Source organism: Nicotiana sylvestris, chromosome 12, assembly GCF_000393655.2.
Source record: "Nicotiana sylvestris chromosome 12, ASM39365v2, whole genome shotgun sequence".
Classification (NCBI taxonomy): domain Eukaryota; kingdom Viridiplantae; phylum Streptophyta; class Magnoliopsida; order Solanales; family Solanaceae; genus Nicotiana; species Nicotiana sylvestris.
The window spans coordinates 46,311,334-46,329,799 of NC_091068.1; the positions used below are offsets into that span (position 1 = coordinate 46,311,334).

The 18,466-nt window shown below is 41.7% G+C and overlaps 1 protein-coding gene across 1 annotated transcript; it reads right to left on the bottom strand.

Moving 5' to 3' along the window:
- LOC138882986 (uncharacterized) lies at positions 1–624 on the bottom strand. The gene has a single exon (XM_070163638.1). It carries the CDS (start codon positions 622–624, stop codon positions 1–3), a length of 624 nt encoding a protein of 207 aa, XP_070019739.1.
- Between the last annotated feature and the right edge of the window lie 17,842 nt (positions 625–18,466).

Consider the following 18,466-nt stretch of genomic DNA (forward strand, 5'->3'; position numbering starts at 1 on the left):
CTATTTGGTCACATATTCGTCCTTTGACTTCTCCAATGTGGATGGAGTCGACACCGGTGCTGAGTCGTGTACTACAAACATTTCTTTGGCTGCATGCTGTTCTCCATATACTGTTTTCACGCCATCCTTCGTTGGGAACTTCATTATTTGGTAGAGTGTCGATGGTATTGCCCTCATGCTATGGATCCACGACCTTCCGAGCAAAGCATTATATCTCATATCACCTTCGATGACATGAAATTTGGTGTCTTGTATGGTTCCGGTCACGTTGAATGGGATGATGCTTTCTCCCTTCGTCGTTTCACTTGCCATGTTAAAGCCATTTAAGACCTGAGATGCAGGTATGATTTGATCGAACAACCCAAGCTGCTCCACGACACTGGACCTGATTATATTTGCCGAACTACTTGGATCTACGAGAACACGTTTAACTTGAACTTTATTTAAAAGGATAGAAATTACCAGTGCATCGTTGTGAGGTTGAGATAAAGCCTCGATGTTTTCCTTGCTGAATGTGAGGGTGTCCTCAGGTAAGTAATCCCGAGTCCACTTTTCCCTTGTGATGGATACTTTTTTGCATTTGAACGTTAGCCCATACGGGACGTCAACTCCGCCGATGATCATGTGAATGACATGTTAGGGTTCTTCTGGTTCACTCTTCCTGCCTGCATCCCTCTCCCTGAAGTGATTCTTAGCCCGATCACTTAGGAATTTTTGAATGTGGCCCTCATTAAATAACCTAACCACTTCCTCCCTTAGCTATCTACAGTCTTCCGTTCTGTGACCATGTGTGCCATGATACTTGCACATCAAGTTTGGGTTCCTTTGGGAGGGATCGGTCTGTAGTGACCTGGGCCACTTAGTATCTTTGATTCTCCCAATAGACGAGATGATCCCTAACGTGTCTATGTAGAAATTGTACTCTAATAATTGGGGGGCTTTGGCGGGGTAGACGTGCTTATCGAAATCGTTCTTGCTCATGAGCCCCCGAGAACCGGGACCTTGGTCACTGATTGGATCGCTTCGAGAGGTATTGTGGTTCGGTCCGTTGTTTCTTCGATCATATGGTTGATATCGTTCTTTGTTGGATCTCGATCCCCGATCTATGTCCCTCAGGGGATTGGCTGCGAACCTGTTTGGGTGAACTGAGCCCGAGTGGGCTTCCAACTGGTCATCCTCGACCCTAATTTTTGATTGATACTGATTGTGCACATCCGACCATGTCATAGCTGGGTACTCAATAAAGTTCTGCTTTAGTTGTCGAGATGCTATCGAGCTTCTTTCATCCAAACCATGCATAAAGGCCTGGACTGTCTAGTCATAAGAGATCGAGGGTAATTCTATCCTTTCCATCTAAAATCGGGACACGAACTCCCTTAGCATTTCATTGTCCCTTTATTTTATCCTGAATATATCCGATTTTCTTGTGGCCACCTTTATGGCCCCAACGTGTGATTTTATGAAGGCATCCGCTAACATAACAAATGAATCAATAGAGTTAGGAGCTAAGTTGTGACACTAGATCATAGCTCCTTTTGATAATGCTTCCCCAAACTTCTTTAACAATATTGACTCGATTTCATCATCATTCAAGTCACTTCCTTGATTCCACAAGTATATGATTGTAGCGATCCGGCCGGTCCTTTTAAGAATTAATGCCCTAATCCCCTATTAACTGCTTTCCCCGTGTTTGTTTCTGCTATTTTGATTCGCCGAGATGTTTGGTTTTGAGTTTCGAAGTGTTTTGTGACACTTAGTCCCTAAATGAGGGCTTAAGCTTTAAAATTTCGAACGTAGTTAGAGCAGTGTGTAGACGGCCTCGAAATGACATTCCGTCGGTTCCGTTAGCTCCGTTGGGTGATTTCGGGCTTAGGGGCATGTTCGGATTGTGTTTTCAAGGTCCGTAGCTTATTTAGGCTTGAAATGCCGAAAGTTGAATTCTTGAAGTTTCTGGTTCGATAGTGCGATTTTGATATCCGGGTTGGAATGGAATTCCGAAAGTTGGGTTAGCTCCGTAGTGTTGAATTTGACGTGCTTGCAAAATTTCAGGTCATTCGGATGAGGTTTGATAGACTTTTTGATCGAAAGCGTAACTTGAGAGTTTTTGGAGTTCCTAGGCTTGAATCCGATGTTAAATTGGTATTTTGATGTTGTTTTGAGCGTTCTGAAAATTGGAAAAAGTTTGAATGATGTTTTAGGATTGGTTGGCAGGTTTGGTTGAGGTCCCAGGAGCCTCGGGTGTGTTTCGAATGCTCAACGAGTCATTTTTGGAACTTAGAAAATTGCAGAAAAAGTTGCAGCAGTCAGTTTTGGTTTCCATCTTTGCATTTGCGAGTGGGGTATCACATTTGCGAAGAGGAGCTGGGGCTGGTGAAGGGTTAGTGCTTCGCATTCGCGAAGGTATTTCCGCATTGGCGAGGCTATGGGATCTTATACCTATGCGTTCACGAAGGTAGTCCCGCGTTCGCGTAGGAGGAGGGAACTGGTCATCGCGTTCGCGACTTGGGCATCACATTCGTGAAAGAGGAAAGCTGGACCAAGCGAAGTTGTGGTTCGTGAACGCGAGGGTCCTTTCGCGTTCGCGAAGAAGGAAATAGCTGGGCAGATTTTAAAAACCCAAAATCGAGGGTTTAAGCCATAATTCATATTTTGGACTTGGGAGCTCGGGTAATTGCAATTTTTTGAAGAGATTTTCACCTGGGCGATTTGGGTAAGTAATTCCTACTCAGTTTAGACTAATTTTCATGAATCTACACTTAAATCCATCCTTTAATTTCGAATTTATGGTGGAAAATTGGGGGAAAGTTCTTAGACCTAAATTTCGAGTTTTGATTGGGGATTTGACATTGGATTTGGATAATTTTTGTATGGTTACACTCTTGAGAGTGTGAGGATTTTGAAAATATAAATTTTACACAATTCTGAGACGTACGCCCGGAGGACATTTTGGTCATTTTATCTAGTTTCGTGTATTAGCTTAGAATTTATTAGTGGAATCAGTTACTTGAAGTGTTATTTACATTATGCAATTGATTTGAATAGAGTTGGGCTATTTGGAGTCGAGTACTCGTGGCAAGAACGTGGTTTCGGGTTGATTTTGAGCCGGTTCAAGGTAAGTGGCTTGCCTAACCTTGTGTGGGGGAAATCCCCTTAGGATTTGGTATTATTGATATTTAAAATGCCTTGTACGTGAGGTGACAAGTGCATACTTGTGCTAATTGTTGAAAATCCGGTTTTCATTAGGTAATTATAATTGTATTTATTTTCATGTTTATACTACTTGCAGTTTATGCCTACTGTTAGCTTAGGGAAGCATGTGTAATTGACTTAATTGCTTTACTTGCTCAAACTGCCTTATTTGGATTATGTGTAGAATGCTAGGGTAGAAATACCTGTTTTAACTTGGTATGGAATTTGAATTGAACTGTGTACTTTGGGACTACGGATCGGTATTCCGGGAGATCCCCCTGCATGTTTACTTTGGGACTACGGATCGGTATTCCGGGAGATCCCCCTGCACTTTTATATTGGAACTACGGGACTACACCTGATAGATTCCCCCAGTACTGGGTATTTACATTTGGGACTACGGATCGGGATTTCGATAGATCCCCGCGCATTATGAGCTGGACTACGGGACTGCACCCGGGAGATCCACTGGATATTTATATTTGGGGACTACAGGACGGTATCCCACGATATCCCCGGTTGTTATCTCTGTGTTGAGCTGTACATCTTCCATAATTATTTTGTCTCTGTTATAGTTGTTGTTGTTCTTTCTACTCTATGTTATTTCTTACTGTTGCACTTAGTTGTACTGTCTCATTCTGTACTGTTATACCTTATATTTCATTTAATCTCAGTAGGGCCCTGACCTTCCTCGTCACTACCCGACCAAGGTTAGGCTTGGCACTTAGTGAGTACCGTTGTGGTGTACTCATGCCCTTTCTGCGCATTATTTTCATGTGCAGATCCAGGTACTTCCACTCAGTCTTATCACACTCAAGGCGAGACGCTTTCATAGAGACTTTGAGGTATATCTGCCGTATCCGTAGACCAAATAGTCCCTTTCTATTCTCAGTACTAGTGTAGCCCTTCTGTATTTTGCTTGTTAATAGATATTTCTGGAGTTAGAGCTTTTTATGTAAACTCTTAGATTGTGATTCATGGTGTTCCGGATTTTGAGAGAGTTAGGTTGAGATTTTGTACTATTATATGCCAGGCGGCATCTTAAACACTGTTTCATTTTGTTATCTCAGTTTTTAATTATTTTCTTTCCATAATTGTTTTGTTTTCCGCATTTGTTAGGCTTACCTAGTCTTAGAGACTAGGTGCCGTCATGATAGTTCACAGAGGGCAAACTGGGGTCGTGACAAGTTGGTATCAGAGCTCTAAGTTCATAGGAGTCATAAATCACAAGCCGGTTTATTAGAGTCTCGTGGATCAGTTCGGAGACTTCTGTACTTATCTATGAGAGGCTATGTAACTATTAGGAAAATTTCACTTCATTTGATTTCCTTGTCGTGCGAGATTTTGATATCACAATTCTAAACTTCTATATTCTATTCTCTCACAGATGGTGAGGACACGTGATACCAAAGATGATCAAGCACCTGTGCCCCCTACTATAGCCGTCAAAGGCCGGGGCTGGGGTAGAGGTCGAGGACGCGCATGCAGTGCAGCCAGAGCACCCACGTGAGCTTCCACTGAGGTACCACCAGTAGTTCCAGCCAGAGTCCAGGCACCTGATACACCTACTGCTACTACTACTCCAGTGCTTCAGGAGAGTCTTGCACAGTTCATAAGCATATACACCACTCTGGCTCAGACAGGGTTGCTTCCCCTTGCTGAAGCTACATCTCAGGCCGGGGGAGGAGCACATACTCCCGCCGCCCGCACTCCTGAGCAGCGAGTGCATGTTAAGTAGGTCCTAGAGGTTATTCCTGTACAACCTGCAATCCCAGATTAGCCCGAGTATAAGGCAGCGGTTTCCGAGGATGAGCAGCTAAGGCTTGAGAGGTTAAAGAAGTACAAACCTCCTATATTCAGTGGTCTAGAATCGGATGATGCTCTGGTATTTATTGGTGAGTGATATTGTATTTTCTGTACAATGGGTATATCAGGATCGAGCGGGGTTTCCTTCACTACCTTCCAGCTTCGAGGAGCCACCTATGAGTGGTGGCGCACCTATTAGTTAGACAGTCTGGATGAGGATGCTGACCTGACGTGGACTCAGTTTTCAGATATGTTCCTGAGAGAGTGTGTTCCTCAGATCCTCAGGGACGCATGGCACGCAGAGTTTGAGCATTTGCACCAGGGTACTATGACTGTCTTGGAGTATGCTATCCATTACACTAGCTTGGCTAGACATGCCCCAGCCTTGGTTTCTACTGTTCGCGAGAGGGTTCGCCGGTTTATTGAGGGGCTTATTCCCAGCATCAGGTCTAGCATGGCTCGTGAGTTGGAGATGGATATTTCTTATTAGTAGGTGGTGAGAATTGCTAGGAGGATTGAGGGTATGCATGCTAGGGATAGAGAGGAGAGGAAGGCCAAGAGGTCTCGAGAGTCGGGCCATTATTCTAGTACCCTTGCTCCAGCTATAGGTCATCATGGTAGGGGTTATATGAGTCGCCCTATTCATTCAGCTCTCCCAGCAGCCAGTGGTATTCCAGATCCTCCTATCCTAGGCCTCAGGAGCCTTATTATGCACCTCTAGTATCTAGTGCGCCTCTTGCACGGGGTGCTTTCAGTGGCAGTCTAACAGACCTGGCCCGAGCCAGTCACAACTGCCACATCCTCCCAAAGATTGTTTTGAGTGTGGTGCCACACGCCATATGGTGAGGGATTTCCCCAGACTTAGGAGGGGTGCACTTCCACAGACTTCTCAGCCACAACATGCCCCGCAGAGTTCTCAGGTTATGGTTACAGCTCCAGTTACTACCCCACCTGCTCAGCCAACTAGAGGTGGAGGTCAGGGAAGTAGAGGTCGCCCAAGATGAGGAGGCCAGGCCAGATACTATGCCCTTCCTGCCCGTACCAAGGTTGTCGCTTCCAATTCTGTCATCATAGGTATTGTCCTGGTTTGTCATAGAGATGCATCGATTTTATTCGATCCAGGCTCCACCTATTCTTATGTGTCTTCTTATTTTGCTCCACATTTGGGTGTATCTCGGGATTCTTTGAGTTTCCCTGTTTATGTTTCTACTATTGTGGATGATTATTTTGTTGTGGACCGCGTTTATCGGTCATGTTTGGCTGCTCTTGGTGGTTTTGAGAACAAAGCCGATTTATTGTTGCTAAGCATGGTAGATTTTGATATTAACTTGCACATGGACTGGTTGCCAGCCCATTATGCTATTCTTGATTGTCACGCCAAAACTGTAACGTTGGTTATGCTAGGTGTACCGTGTGTTGAGTGGAATGGTGCTTTAGATCACACTCCCAGTAGAGTTATTTCCTTCCTTATGGATTAGCGAATGGTTGATAAGGGGTCTGACGCGTATCTAACTTATGTGAGAGATGCCAGTTTTGATAACCCTTCAATTGATTCAGTCCTAGTAGTACAAGATTTTTCTGATGTGTTTCTAGCTGACCTTCCGGGCATGCTGCCCGATAGAGATATTGATTTTGGCATTGATCTATTCCCAAGCACTCAGCCTATTTCTATTCCTCCATACGTATGGCCCCTCCTGAGTTGAAAGAGTTGAAGGATCAGTTACAGGAATTGCTTGATAAGGGTTTCATTCAGCCTAGTGTATCACCTTTGGGTGCTCCTGTCTTGTTTGTGAAGAAAAGGATGTTTCTATACGTATGTGTATTGATTATTGCCAGTTGAACAAAGTTACAGTGAAGAACCATTATCTTTTGCCCCGTATTGATGATTTGTTTGACCATCTTCTAGGCGCACGAGTGTTTTCTAAGATTGACTTTCACTCAGGTTACCATCAGTTGAAGATTCGGGAGCCAGATTTCCCGAAGACTACTTTCAGGACTTGGTATGATCATTACGAGTTCCTTGTTATAACATTTGGGCTGACCAATGCCCCAACAACCTTTACGCATTTGATGCACAGTGTGTTCCGGTCATATCTTGACTCGTTCGTCATTGTCTTTATTGATGATATTCTGGTGTATTCCCGGAGTTGAGAAGATCATGAGCAGCACCTGAGGACAGTGCTTCAGACCTTGAGAGAGAAGAAGTTATATGCTAAGTTCTTGAAATGTGAGTTTTGGTTGGATTGTATGGCATTCTTGGGTCATGTAGTATCTAGTGAGGGGATAAAGGTGGATTCGAAGAAAGTGGAAGCAGTGCAGAGTTGTCTCAGACCATCCTTAGCTATAGAAATCCGTAGTTTTCTTGGCATGGCGGGTTATTACCGTCATTTTATTGAGGGGGTTTCATCGATTGCAGCCCCTATGACCAGGCTGACCCAGAAGGGTGCTCCGTTCCAATGGATGGAAGAGTGTGAGGCGAGCTTTCAGAAGCTCAAGACAGCTTTGACTACAGCCGCAGTTTTGATATTGCCTACAGGTTCGCGGTCTTATGCTATCTATTGTGATGCCTCGAGGATTGGCCTTGGAGCGCTATTGATGTAGGACGGTAGGGTGATTGCCTACGCATCCAGACAGTTGAAGGTACATGAGAAGAATTGTCCTGTCCATGATTTTGAGTTAGCTGCTATTGTTCACACCGTAAAGATCTGGCGTCATTATTTGTACGGTGTGCCTTGTGAGATTTATACTGATCACCAGAGTTTGCAGCATCTGTTCAAGCAGAAGGATCTTAATTTGCACCAGAGGAGGTGGTTAGAGCTTCTGAAAGACTATGATATCACTATTTTGTATCACCGGGGCAAGGCCAATGTGATGACCGATGCTTTGAGTCGGCGGGCTGAGAGTTTAGGGAGTTTCGCTTATTTACCAGCAGTAGAGAGGCCCATAGCGATGGATGTTCATGTCTTATCCAGCCAGTTTGTGAGATTGGATCTTTCGGGGCCCAGTCGGGTTCTAGCTTGCGTGGTTTCTCGATTTTCATTATTTGATCGTATCAGGGAGTGTCAGTTTGATGGACCTCATTTGCTTGTCCTCAAGGATAAGGTTCAACATAGTGATGCTAGAGATGTTACTATTGGTGATGATGGGGTATTGAGGATGCAGGGTTGGATTTGTGTACCCAATGTTGATGGGCTTCGGGAGTTGATTCTAGAGGAGGCCCATAGTTCGCGGTATTCCATTCATCCGGGTGCCGCAAAGATGTACTAGGATTTGAGGCAGCGCTATTGGTGGAGGAGGATGAAGAAGGATATAGTTGGGTTTGTAGCTCAGTGCCTCAATTGTCAGTAGGTGAAGTATGAGCACTAGAGACCGGGTGGGTTGCTTCAGCAGATAGAGTTTCCGGAGTGGAAGTGGGATCGGATCACCATGGACTTCATAGTTGGCCTCCCACGGACTTTCAGGAAGTTTGATGCCATTTGGGTGATTGTGGATCGGCTAACCAAGTCCGCGCATTTTATTCCTATGTGTACTACTTATTCTTTAGAGTGGTTGGCAGAGATTTATATCCGGGAGATTGTTCGTCTGCATGGTATTCATGTTTCCATCATCTCAAATAGAGGTACTCAGTTCACATAAGTTGGGTACTCGAGTGGAGTTGAGTACAACATTTCACCCTCAGACGGACGGATAGTCCGAGCGCACTATTCAGATTCTTGAGGATTGTGTTTGGAGGGTCTTGGGATTAGTTCTTGCCATTGGCGGAGTTTGCCTACAACAACAGCTACTAGTCCAACATTTAGATGGCACCGTATGAGGCTTTATATGGTAGGCAGTGTAGATCCCCGGTGGGTTGGTTTGAGCCGAGTGAGGCTAGATTATTGGGCACAAACTTGGTTTAGGGTGCTTTGGAGAAGGTTAAGGTGATTCAGGACAGACTCTGTACAGCCCAGGCCAGACAAAAGAGTTACGCGGACCGGAAGGTTCGTAATGATTCCTATATGGTTGGAGAGTGGGTTCTACTTCGGGTTTTGCCTATAAAGGGCGTTATGAGATTCGGAAATAAAGGTAAGTTGAGTCCGAGGTTTGTTGGTCCTTTTGAGATATTGCAGCGTGTTGGGGAGTTTGCTTATGAGATCGCCTTACCTCCCAGATTAGCAGGAGTTCATCCGGTATTTTATGTTTCGATGCTCAGGAGGTATCACGGTGATCCGTCGCATTTGTTGGATTTCAGTTCACTCTAGTTGGACAAAGATCTATCTTATGTTGAGGATCCAGTGGCAATATTGGACAGGCAGATTCGAAAGCTGAAGTCAAAGAATATTGCATTAGTAATTATTTAGTGGCGGGGTCAGCGGGTCGAGGAGGCGACCTGGGAGACCGACTAGGATATAGGCACAGCCGTTACCCTTATCTTTTCACTACTTCAGGTATGTCCCTATGCTCGTTCGAGGACGAACAAATGTTTAAGTGTAGGAGGATGTAGTGACCCAGCCGGTCGTTTTAAAAAATAACGCCTTGATCCCCTATTAACTGTTTTCCCCGTGTTTGTTTCTGCTTTTTTGATTCGCCGGGATGTTAGGTTTTGAGTTTCGGAGTGTTTTGGGAAACTTAGTCCCTAAATGAAAGCTTAATCTTTAGAATTTAGACCGTAGTCGGAGTAGTGTGAAGACGGCCTCGAAATGGAATTCCATCGGTTCTATTAGCTCCGTTGGGTGATTTCGGGCTTAGGGGCATGTTCGGATTATGTTTTGGAGGTCCGCAGCTTATTTCGGCTTGAAATGCCGAAAGTTGAATTTTGAAGTTTCCGGTTCGATAGTGTGATTTTGATATCGGGGTCTGAATGAAATTCCGAAAGTTGGAGTAGCTTTGTACTGTTTAGTGTGATGTGCTTGCAAAATTTTAGGTCATTCAGACGAGGTTTGATAGACGTTTTGATCGAAAGGGTAATTTGAGTCTTTTTGAAGTTCTTAGGCTTGAATCCGATGTTAAATTGGTGTTTTCATGTTGTTTTGAGCGTTCTGAAGATTGAAACATGTTTGAATGATGTTTAAGGATTGGTTGAAGTCCCAGGGGCCTAGGGTATGTTTCGGATGCTCAACGGGTCATTTTTGAAACTTAGAAAATTGTAGAAAAAGTTGCAGTAGTCAGTTCTGGTTTCCTTCTTCGCATTTGCGAATTGTTTCTCGCATTCGTGAAGAGTAGTTGGGGCTGGTGAAGGGTTAGTGCTTCGCGTTAGCGAAGGTATTTCCGTATTCGCGGGGCTATGGGATCTTATACCTACGTGTTCACGAAGGTAGTCCCGCATTCGCTTAGGAGGAGGGAACTGGTCATCGCGTTCGTGAAAGAGGAAAGCTGGACCAAGCAGAGTTGTGCTTCGCGAACGCGAGGGTCCATCCGTGTTCGTGAAGAAGGAAATAGCTGGGCAGATTTTAAAAACCCAATATCGAGGGTCTAAGCCATAATTCATATTTTGGACTTGGGAGCTCGGGAAATTGAGATTTTTGTTTAGATTTTCACCTGGGCGATTTGGGTAAGTAATTCCTACTCGGTTTAGACTAATTTCCATGAATCTACACTTAAATCCATCCTTTAATTTCCAATTTATGGTGGAAAATTGGGGGAAATTTCTTAGACCTAAATTTCGAGTTTTGATTAAGGATTTGACATTGGATTTGGATAATATTTGTATGGTTAGACTCGTGAGAGTATGAGGATTCTGAAAATATAAATTTTACCCGATTCCAAGACGTGGGCTCAGAGGGCATTTTGGCCATTTTACCTAATTTCGCGTATTAGCTTACAATTTATTAGTGTAATCAGTTACTTGAAGTGTTATTTACATTATGCAATTGACTTGAATAGATTTAGGCCATTTGGAGTCGAGTACTCATGGCAAGAACGTGCTTTTGGGTTAATTTTGAGCCGGTTCGAGGTAAGTGGCTTGCCTAACCTTGTGTTGGGGAAATCCACTTATGATTTGGTATTACTGATATTTGAAATGCCTTGTACGTGAGGTGACGAGTGTGTACTTGTGATAATTGTTGAAAATCCGGTGTTCATTAAGTAATTATAGTTGTATTTCTTTTCCTGTTTATGCTACTTGCATTTTAAGCCTATTGTTAGCTTAGGGAAGCATGTCTAATTGACTTAATTGCTTTACTTGCTCAAATTGCCTTATTTGGATTATGTTCAGCATGCTAGGCTAGAAATACCTATTTTACCATGGGATAGAATTTGAATTGAACTGTGTATTCTTCTTGTTGTTGCTGTGTGTTTACTTTGGGACTACAGGACGGTATCCTGGGAGATCCCCCTGCATGTTTACTTTGGGACTACGGATCGGTATTCCGGGAGATCCCCCTGCACTTTTATATTGGAACTATGGTACTGCACCTGGTAGATTCCCCCAATACTGGGTATTTACATTTGTGACTACGGATCGGGATTTCGGTAGATCCCCGTGCATTATGAGTTGGACTACGGGACTACACCCGGGAGATCCACTGGATATTTATATTTGGGGACTACAGGACGGTATCCTGGGAGATCCCTGGTTGTTATCTCTATGTTGAGCTGTACTCCTTTCCATGATTATTTTGTCTCTGTTATAGTTGTTGTTGTTCTTTCTACTCTGTGTTATTTCTTACTATTGCACTTAGTTGTACTGTCTCATTCTATATTGTTATACCTTATATTTCATTTAATCTCAGTAGGGCCCTGACCTTTCTCGTCACTACCCGACCGAGGTTAGGCTTGGCACTTACTGAGTATCGCTCTGGTGTACTCATGCTCTCTCTGCGCATGTTTTTCATGTGCAGATCTAGGTACTTCCACTCAGTCTTATCACACTCGAGGCGAGGCGCTTTCATAGAGACTTTGAGGTATATCTGCCGCGTTCGTAGACCAGAGAGTCCCCTTTTATTCTTAGTACTAGTATAGCCCTTCTGTATTTTCCTTGTTAATCGATATTTCTGGAGTTAGAGCTTTTTATGTAAACTCTTAGCTTGTGATTCACGGGGTTTCGGATTTTGGGAGTGTTAGGTTGAGATTTTGTATTGTTATATGCCAGGCGGCATCTTAAACACTGTTTCATTTTGTTATCTCAGTTTTTAATTATTTTCTTTTCGCAATTGTTTTCTTTTCTGCATTTGTTAGGCTTACCTAGTTGTGGAGACTAGTTGCCGGCATGATAGTTCATGGAGGGTGAACAGGGGTCATGACGATGATGTAATATTTTCATTTGGGTCAGTTGTTCCACTATATTTTGGTATATTGGGCATGTGAAATTTCTTAGGAATGGGCATTGGAGCCGCACTTAAGGGGAAAGGTTTTTGTATGAATTTTTTGGCATCTAGACCTTTCAAAACTGGACGTGCTCCCGGTATCTGGTCTACTCGAGAGTTGTAAGTTTCCACCTTTTTGTCGTTGTCTTATATCTTCTTTTCCCCTAACTCGATCCTTTTAGTAAGTTCCTCGAGCATTTTCATGATCGTGGGGTTAGTCCCCGAGCTGCCTTCGTCGGGTCTTTCTAACACGGGTTCATGTCGTGTGCTTATTGGCTCGGCAGTGTTGGGAGTCCTATTTTGACTTTGGAGTTGAGCGATGCGACTTGCTGAGCTTGCAACATCTCGAATATCATCAAGAGGCTGACTCCTCTTTCTTCTAGTTCCTCGTGTTTCCTGGCCTCCGGCCTGGGCTTCCTTGTGTGCATTCCTTATAGGGTCTGTTCCTACGTCCGTGTTTAGAGCTTTGTGTTAGTTGATATCAACTGGCTCCATGTTTGGCACTCCCTCAGGGTTTACGGGTGGTACACTGAGCCCTATGCCACTGTTTTCTCCTAGACTTTGTCCTCGTGAAGGGGGTTATTCTGTGTGCTAGACATAATTAAGACTGAAATCAAAGAATCTTTAACAAAAAAAAGTGTGAAGAATAATGTGTGTTATCAGAAAACTAGCACTAAAATAATCACTACTATCTCTAGCCCCATAGTGGGCGCCAAACTATTTACTTCGAAAAATGGCTTTAACAATTAAAGATATTTAGTGCTTTTAAAGATACGTGATATATTCTAATACTAGCGATTATACAAGTAATATTGAGCTTATGTAAGAAGAAATAACAGATCAAATCAATGTTGTTGAAACAGTAAGGGCCTCAAGCTCGTCTATCTAGGGACCTTGAGGTCAGCTAAGACCAATAAAGTATGAACAATAAAGTAAAGGCAATAAAGCTGAAGAATAATTGCTGAGCACGTTAAACAAGGGAAGAATAAGAATGTTCTATTGCAGTAAATGATCTGATGCCTTACAAAATGATTGTGGTTCCTTTTATATAGGAGATGGAAAACCCTAATGTAGTACATTCCTCATAAAGGTAAAGAATTCTATTGGTACATGTGTATAAAGGCCTAATACGGACCTGTACCATTTCGTACAAACCTTATCCTTTAAATAATGCCCTTGTCCACGTGTTCCTGAGAAATTCTCGCTCTTTCTTGATTGACTTCGCGATTATGCTACCCTCGACGTAGGTCGTGCCAGGACTTTGATTAGCTTCCTCGAGGTGGGTGTCCCTCAGTCGGATCTGATCTCCACTTCGAGTCTCTCGGGCTCGGACCTTTAGAACCGATTTAAGACTTCAAAAATCATGCTCCTCGATTTTGACCTCATACAATCATATTGTCAGTCGTATCATTGTTCGGGCACGCCTTCACCAATGTCTGATACCGCTCCCAAATTTTATGCAAAGGTTCATTGGGATCTCGCTTGAAAGCCAATATTTCACCCCAAAGAGTAGCCATGTACCATAAAGAGAAAAATATAGCAATAAACTCCGACACCAATACATCCCAAATATGGATAGAATAATTAGGCAAGAGTTCCGACCAATCCCAATACTTACCCCTTAGTAAGAAAAGGAGAAGCCTTAGCCTCAAAGAATTTTCCAAAACATTGGTTTGTTTACTCCCCCAACAAGCATATTCCGAAACATTGGTTCATACGTAAAAGTACATTATATGTCAGTTGATGTATGCTCGAATATTAGATCATCTTTGAAAGTATGTAAAGTAAGTTAATCATTTTACCTTGGAGGTTGCAAATATTTAATATCATGAACTGCAAGCACCAAGAGTATTGGAAGGTTTAGAAGCTAAACGAATCGAAGAAAATAAGTTTCGTCGAAAGTTGTCAAGTTGGGAATGTTATAACCCGTACTTTTGGGGTGATAATAGGGTGATTAACATGATAAGGAGGTGATGTTATGAGGTATTATAGTCGTATTATAGTTGTGTATTAAGTTTTGAAGTCAAATGAGTTATGAAACAAAAGTTGCCACAAGTTACATTCATAATTTTATTTAAAATTTTAGTCTAACGTTACTAAACTTTTCACTCAATGTACTTCGAATTACAGGGTGATCTATCTACTAAATTGTAGATTTATGAGTCTAGTTTCCAATGCATTTAACCTTTCATCTATACTATATTGGAGTGGAGAGACATTCACGTTTTTGCGAGGTTGCACAAGCAGCTCCCTTTGGGACCCACAAGGTCAGTTGAGGATTATCTTGATATATAAAGTTGTATCCTTCGTTTCTAAGACAAATTTCGACCCAAATCAGACCTTAAAACACTATATTGACCTCCTAAATACATCCTTATGGTTTTGAAGCAATTCTATCATTCGCAACTCAAAATCAAGATGCGAACACATCAACGCAATCCTTACAACATATGTAAGACTTTGCCATCCCCTTTCCTCCTTATAAATCATATTTTTGAAAGAGCTTCATGGATAAGGAAGTTTTTAACCCATTTATTTTAGTTATAAAAGCATAAGTAAGGGTGTTGATCAAATGTAACAAGGTTTGGAAGCAAGAACGCGTGAGGTATGTAGGGTTTTCTTTTTGTTTTCGACATGATTTTGTTTAGCTATGTTCTAGACTTTATTCTTGATATTTTAAGGGTGTCGACGCGTGAGGTATTGGTATTGTATCCTTGTATATTATTCAATTTCATATGTTAATTATGGAAGAAAATAGTTTAGGTTGGAACTTCAAAACACAACAAAAATAAAAGGGCAAATCGTCAATTTGGTCTATATCATTCGGACTTTCGTTCGTTCCATTACTTTGATGTTTTCATGTATACCTAACCCTCATATGATCCTAATATATTAATTTAAGATTATATAGGCTTAATTTCCTGTTTTTATGCTTAGATTATTCCTAAATCATATTTAGACTTTCATGTCACAAGTTAGCCACTATGAGTCGACATTACATTCACAATTCCATTTTGTCGATCATTTTACACTGTTGTGGATAATTGGATCTAATTTAGTTTGATGTTACCATATTTAATGGGTATCCATTCCCATGTATATTTTGGTGCTTTCTGATTTTTTGGGGATCATCCCTTTTTAGGGAAAACTCTGCCGAAATTTTTGGAAATTCGAAGAGTTGGACAAATCTTGCGTTCCTTGGTTCTAAATTGATTATAGAGGGATCCTAATGAGTTAATTAACCTTATTATCTCAAGTACATAATTTCTCCCTAAAATTGGATAGGCTACTTCGTCGAACTTATGGACGATGAGCGTCATATTACATTTTTTGGGGATTATCCTGTTTTAGAGAAAATTCTGCCAAATTTTTTGGAAATTCGAAGAGTTTACAAAAGTTGAGTTCCTTGGTTCTAAATTGATTATAGAGGGATCATATGAGTTAATTAACCTTATTATCTCATGTACATAGTTTCTCCCGAAAATGAGGATAGGCTACTCCGTTGAACTTATAGACGACGAATGTCAGATTACGTTTGGGATTCTGTTTATGGTTTCCTTGAGTCCATATGATGTTACCACATGTGTTGTACCTTATACATGCTTACGTTGATTATGCTGGGGGGATATAGCCCTTAACACCAATTAGGCCTATTTATTAAATGGTGAGGGAGATAACCAATAATGCTAGCGAAGCCTATTGATTATAAGATGGGGGGAGATATAGCCCATAACAACAGTCGGGCCTATTGATTATATATTTACTTGCTGGGGGATATAGCCCATAACACTAGTCAGGCATGTTATACTCGTATATAGCTACAGTTTTCATTGCATGACTATACATGAGGCTAGTTTAGTATTACATTTACCTGATTGGGGGGATATTGCTCATAACACCAGATAGGTACCAGTTCAGATAGTTGTTCAGTTTCAGCATAGTTTCAGCTTAAACTTCGGTTCAGTTCTAGATCAATTTCTAGTTCATACTCTTTCTTAGTTTTCAACATATATTTAGATTTCCATCTTACAGTCATACTTTAGTATGCTTTACATATGCTTTTCACCCTACATACTTTGTACATATCATACTCACGTCCCTTCGGGGGCACATTAGCAGGCCATCCATCGGCTATTGCAGTCACACCGCTTACTCCCCGAGTTACTTATCTTTTGGTAATGGTACAATCAGCTAGTTTGGGTACGACATGGCCCTATTCCGCCCAATACCTTTTTAGTTCAACACTCCTAGAGGCTTGTAGATATGCACCTATGCAGTTAGTATGTTTTTATATGCCAGCTTTTGTTAGTTGTCAGCTTTACAGATTGTACATTTCTTATTATCTATTCTTATGCTTGTTCATTTTATCCATTTATATCCATGATTAGTAGATTATCAGCATGCTTAATGATGATCATCACTTAGTGTCATTTATCCGTCAGGGCCCCAGGCTGGGTCGTGACAGAGGTTTGGAATTAGAAGAGTTAACCAAGGTTTGATCTTTGAGTAAACGACTGGGGATTGTTAATTTGTGGGTTCTACTAGGTTCGTGCGATTATTTTAGACTGATGGGTATGTTCGGATTTGGTTTTGGATGTTCCTAGAAGATTTTGACTCTATTTGCCAAAAGTTGGCAATTTGAAGAATTGGAAAGTTCATAAGTTTGACTGATAGTTGACTTTGAGGTTATCGAACTCCGATTATTATTCGGGACTCGGGAAAGGTTCATATTGGTGTATGAAACTTGTATGCAAAGTTTTTTTGAGATCCAAAATGTGTAGGCATGAATCAGACACTTGGTTGGAAGTTTGAGAGTTTATGAACTTAAGAGAGTTCAATGTGTGGTTTAGCCTATGTTATATTTTTTTTATGTGTTTGGAGGATTTGGATAGGTCTGGATAGCATTTATAGACATTTTAATATGATTAGACGGGATACCGGGTGGCTTGGTTGAGTTTTAGACCACCCGGAGCATATTTGGTATTGCAGATTTTGCTGGTGTCAAGAGTGTTCATCGCGACCGCAGAGAGTAATTGGGGTTGGTGGCAGTTATTTATCGTGTTCGCAGAAAGGGGGTTGCGTTTGCGAAGAAGGAGGTAAAGGCTGGAGCTTAGCCTTTGCGTTTGCTAAGGGCAGGTCGCATTTCGTGATGCATGGTGGGCAAGAAGCATTCGTGTTTGTGTGGGTCGTGGCATGTTCGTGTATGTGAGGAATACAGATTTAGGGAAGAGGCATTTTTTCCCTTTACGAACGCGAGACTTAGGCTATGTTCGAAGGATATTGCTGGGAGGACTACCTGTGAATTTTGGGGTTTTGTCCGTTCTCTCATATTTTGAACCTTAGGATTGAGAAGGGCGACTATTCAAGGGGATTTTCATATAAGGCAAAATGGTAAGTTATTCCTTCTCATTTTTTATCATATTTCAAAATTTTACATCGATTTTCAACCCTTAAATCAAAGATGTAAAGTGTAGATATTGGATTTTTTGATACGAACTTAAGAGATGGAATTTAGGAGGTTTGAACATGAAATTGGAATCCAATTGGGAATCTACCTATACATATGGACTCATGGGGTTATAGGTAGGCAGGACCTTCCCCTTGACTTGGGTTTTGACCATGTGGGCCCGGGTTGATGTTACATCTCATGTTTTCGTATGTGAGAGTACGTCGTAAGCCAATTGATGTAAGCTCGGAAATGAGATCATTTTTAAAAGTACATAACGTAAGTTCATCATGTTATCTTGGATGTTACAAATCTTTAAGATCATGAATAACAAGTACCAAAAGGGTTGGAATGCTTAGACACTAAACGAATTGAAGAAAATAAGTTTCGTCGAAAGCCGACAAGTTTGGAATGTTATAACATATAATTTTGGGGTGAGACTAGGGTGATTAACACGATGAGGAGGTTAGGTTATGAGTTATATTAGTCGTATGATAGTCGTGTGTTATGTTTTTAAGTCAAGCGAGTTGTGGAACAAAAGTTGGCAAAGGTCATCACAAGTTGTATTCATAAAGTGCTAAAATTTAGGTCAAATGTAGCTGCACTTTTATCCCAATATACTTGGAATCAAGGGATGATCTATATATCAAATTGAATATCTACGAGTCTAGTTTGTAACTCATTAAACCTTTTGTCGATACAACAGCGTACTAGAGAGATATTCGTATTTTCGCGAGACTGC

What these genes read in the sequence shown, in the direction of transcription:
- LOC138882986 (XM_070163638.1), bottom strand. Translation starts at nt 624, where the DNA reads ATGATCATCGGCGGAGTTGACGTCCCGTATGGGCTAACGTTCAAATGC.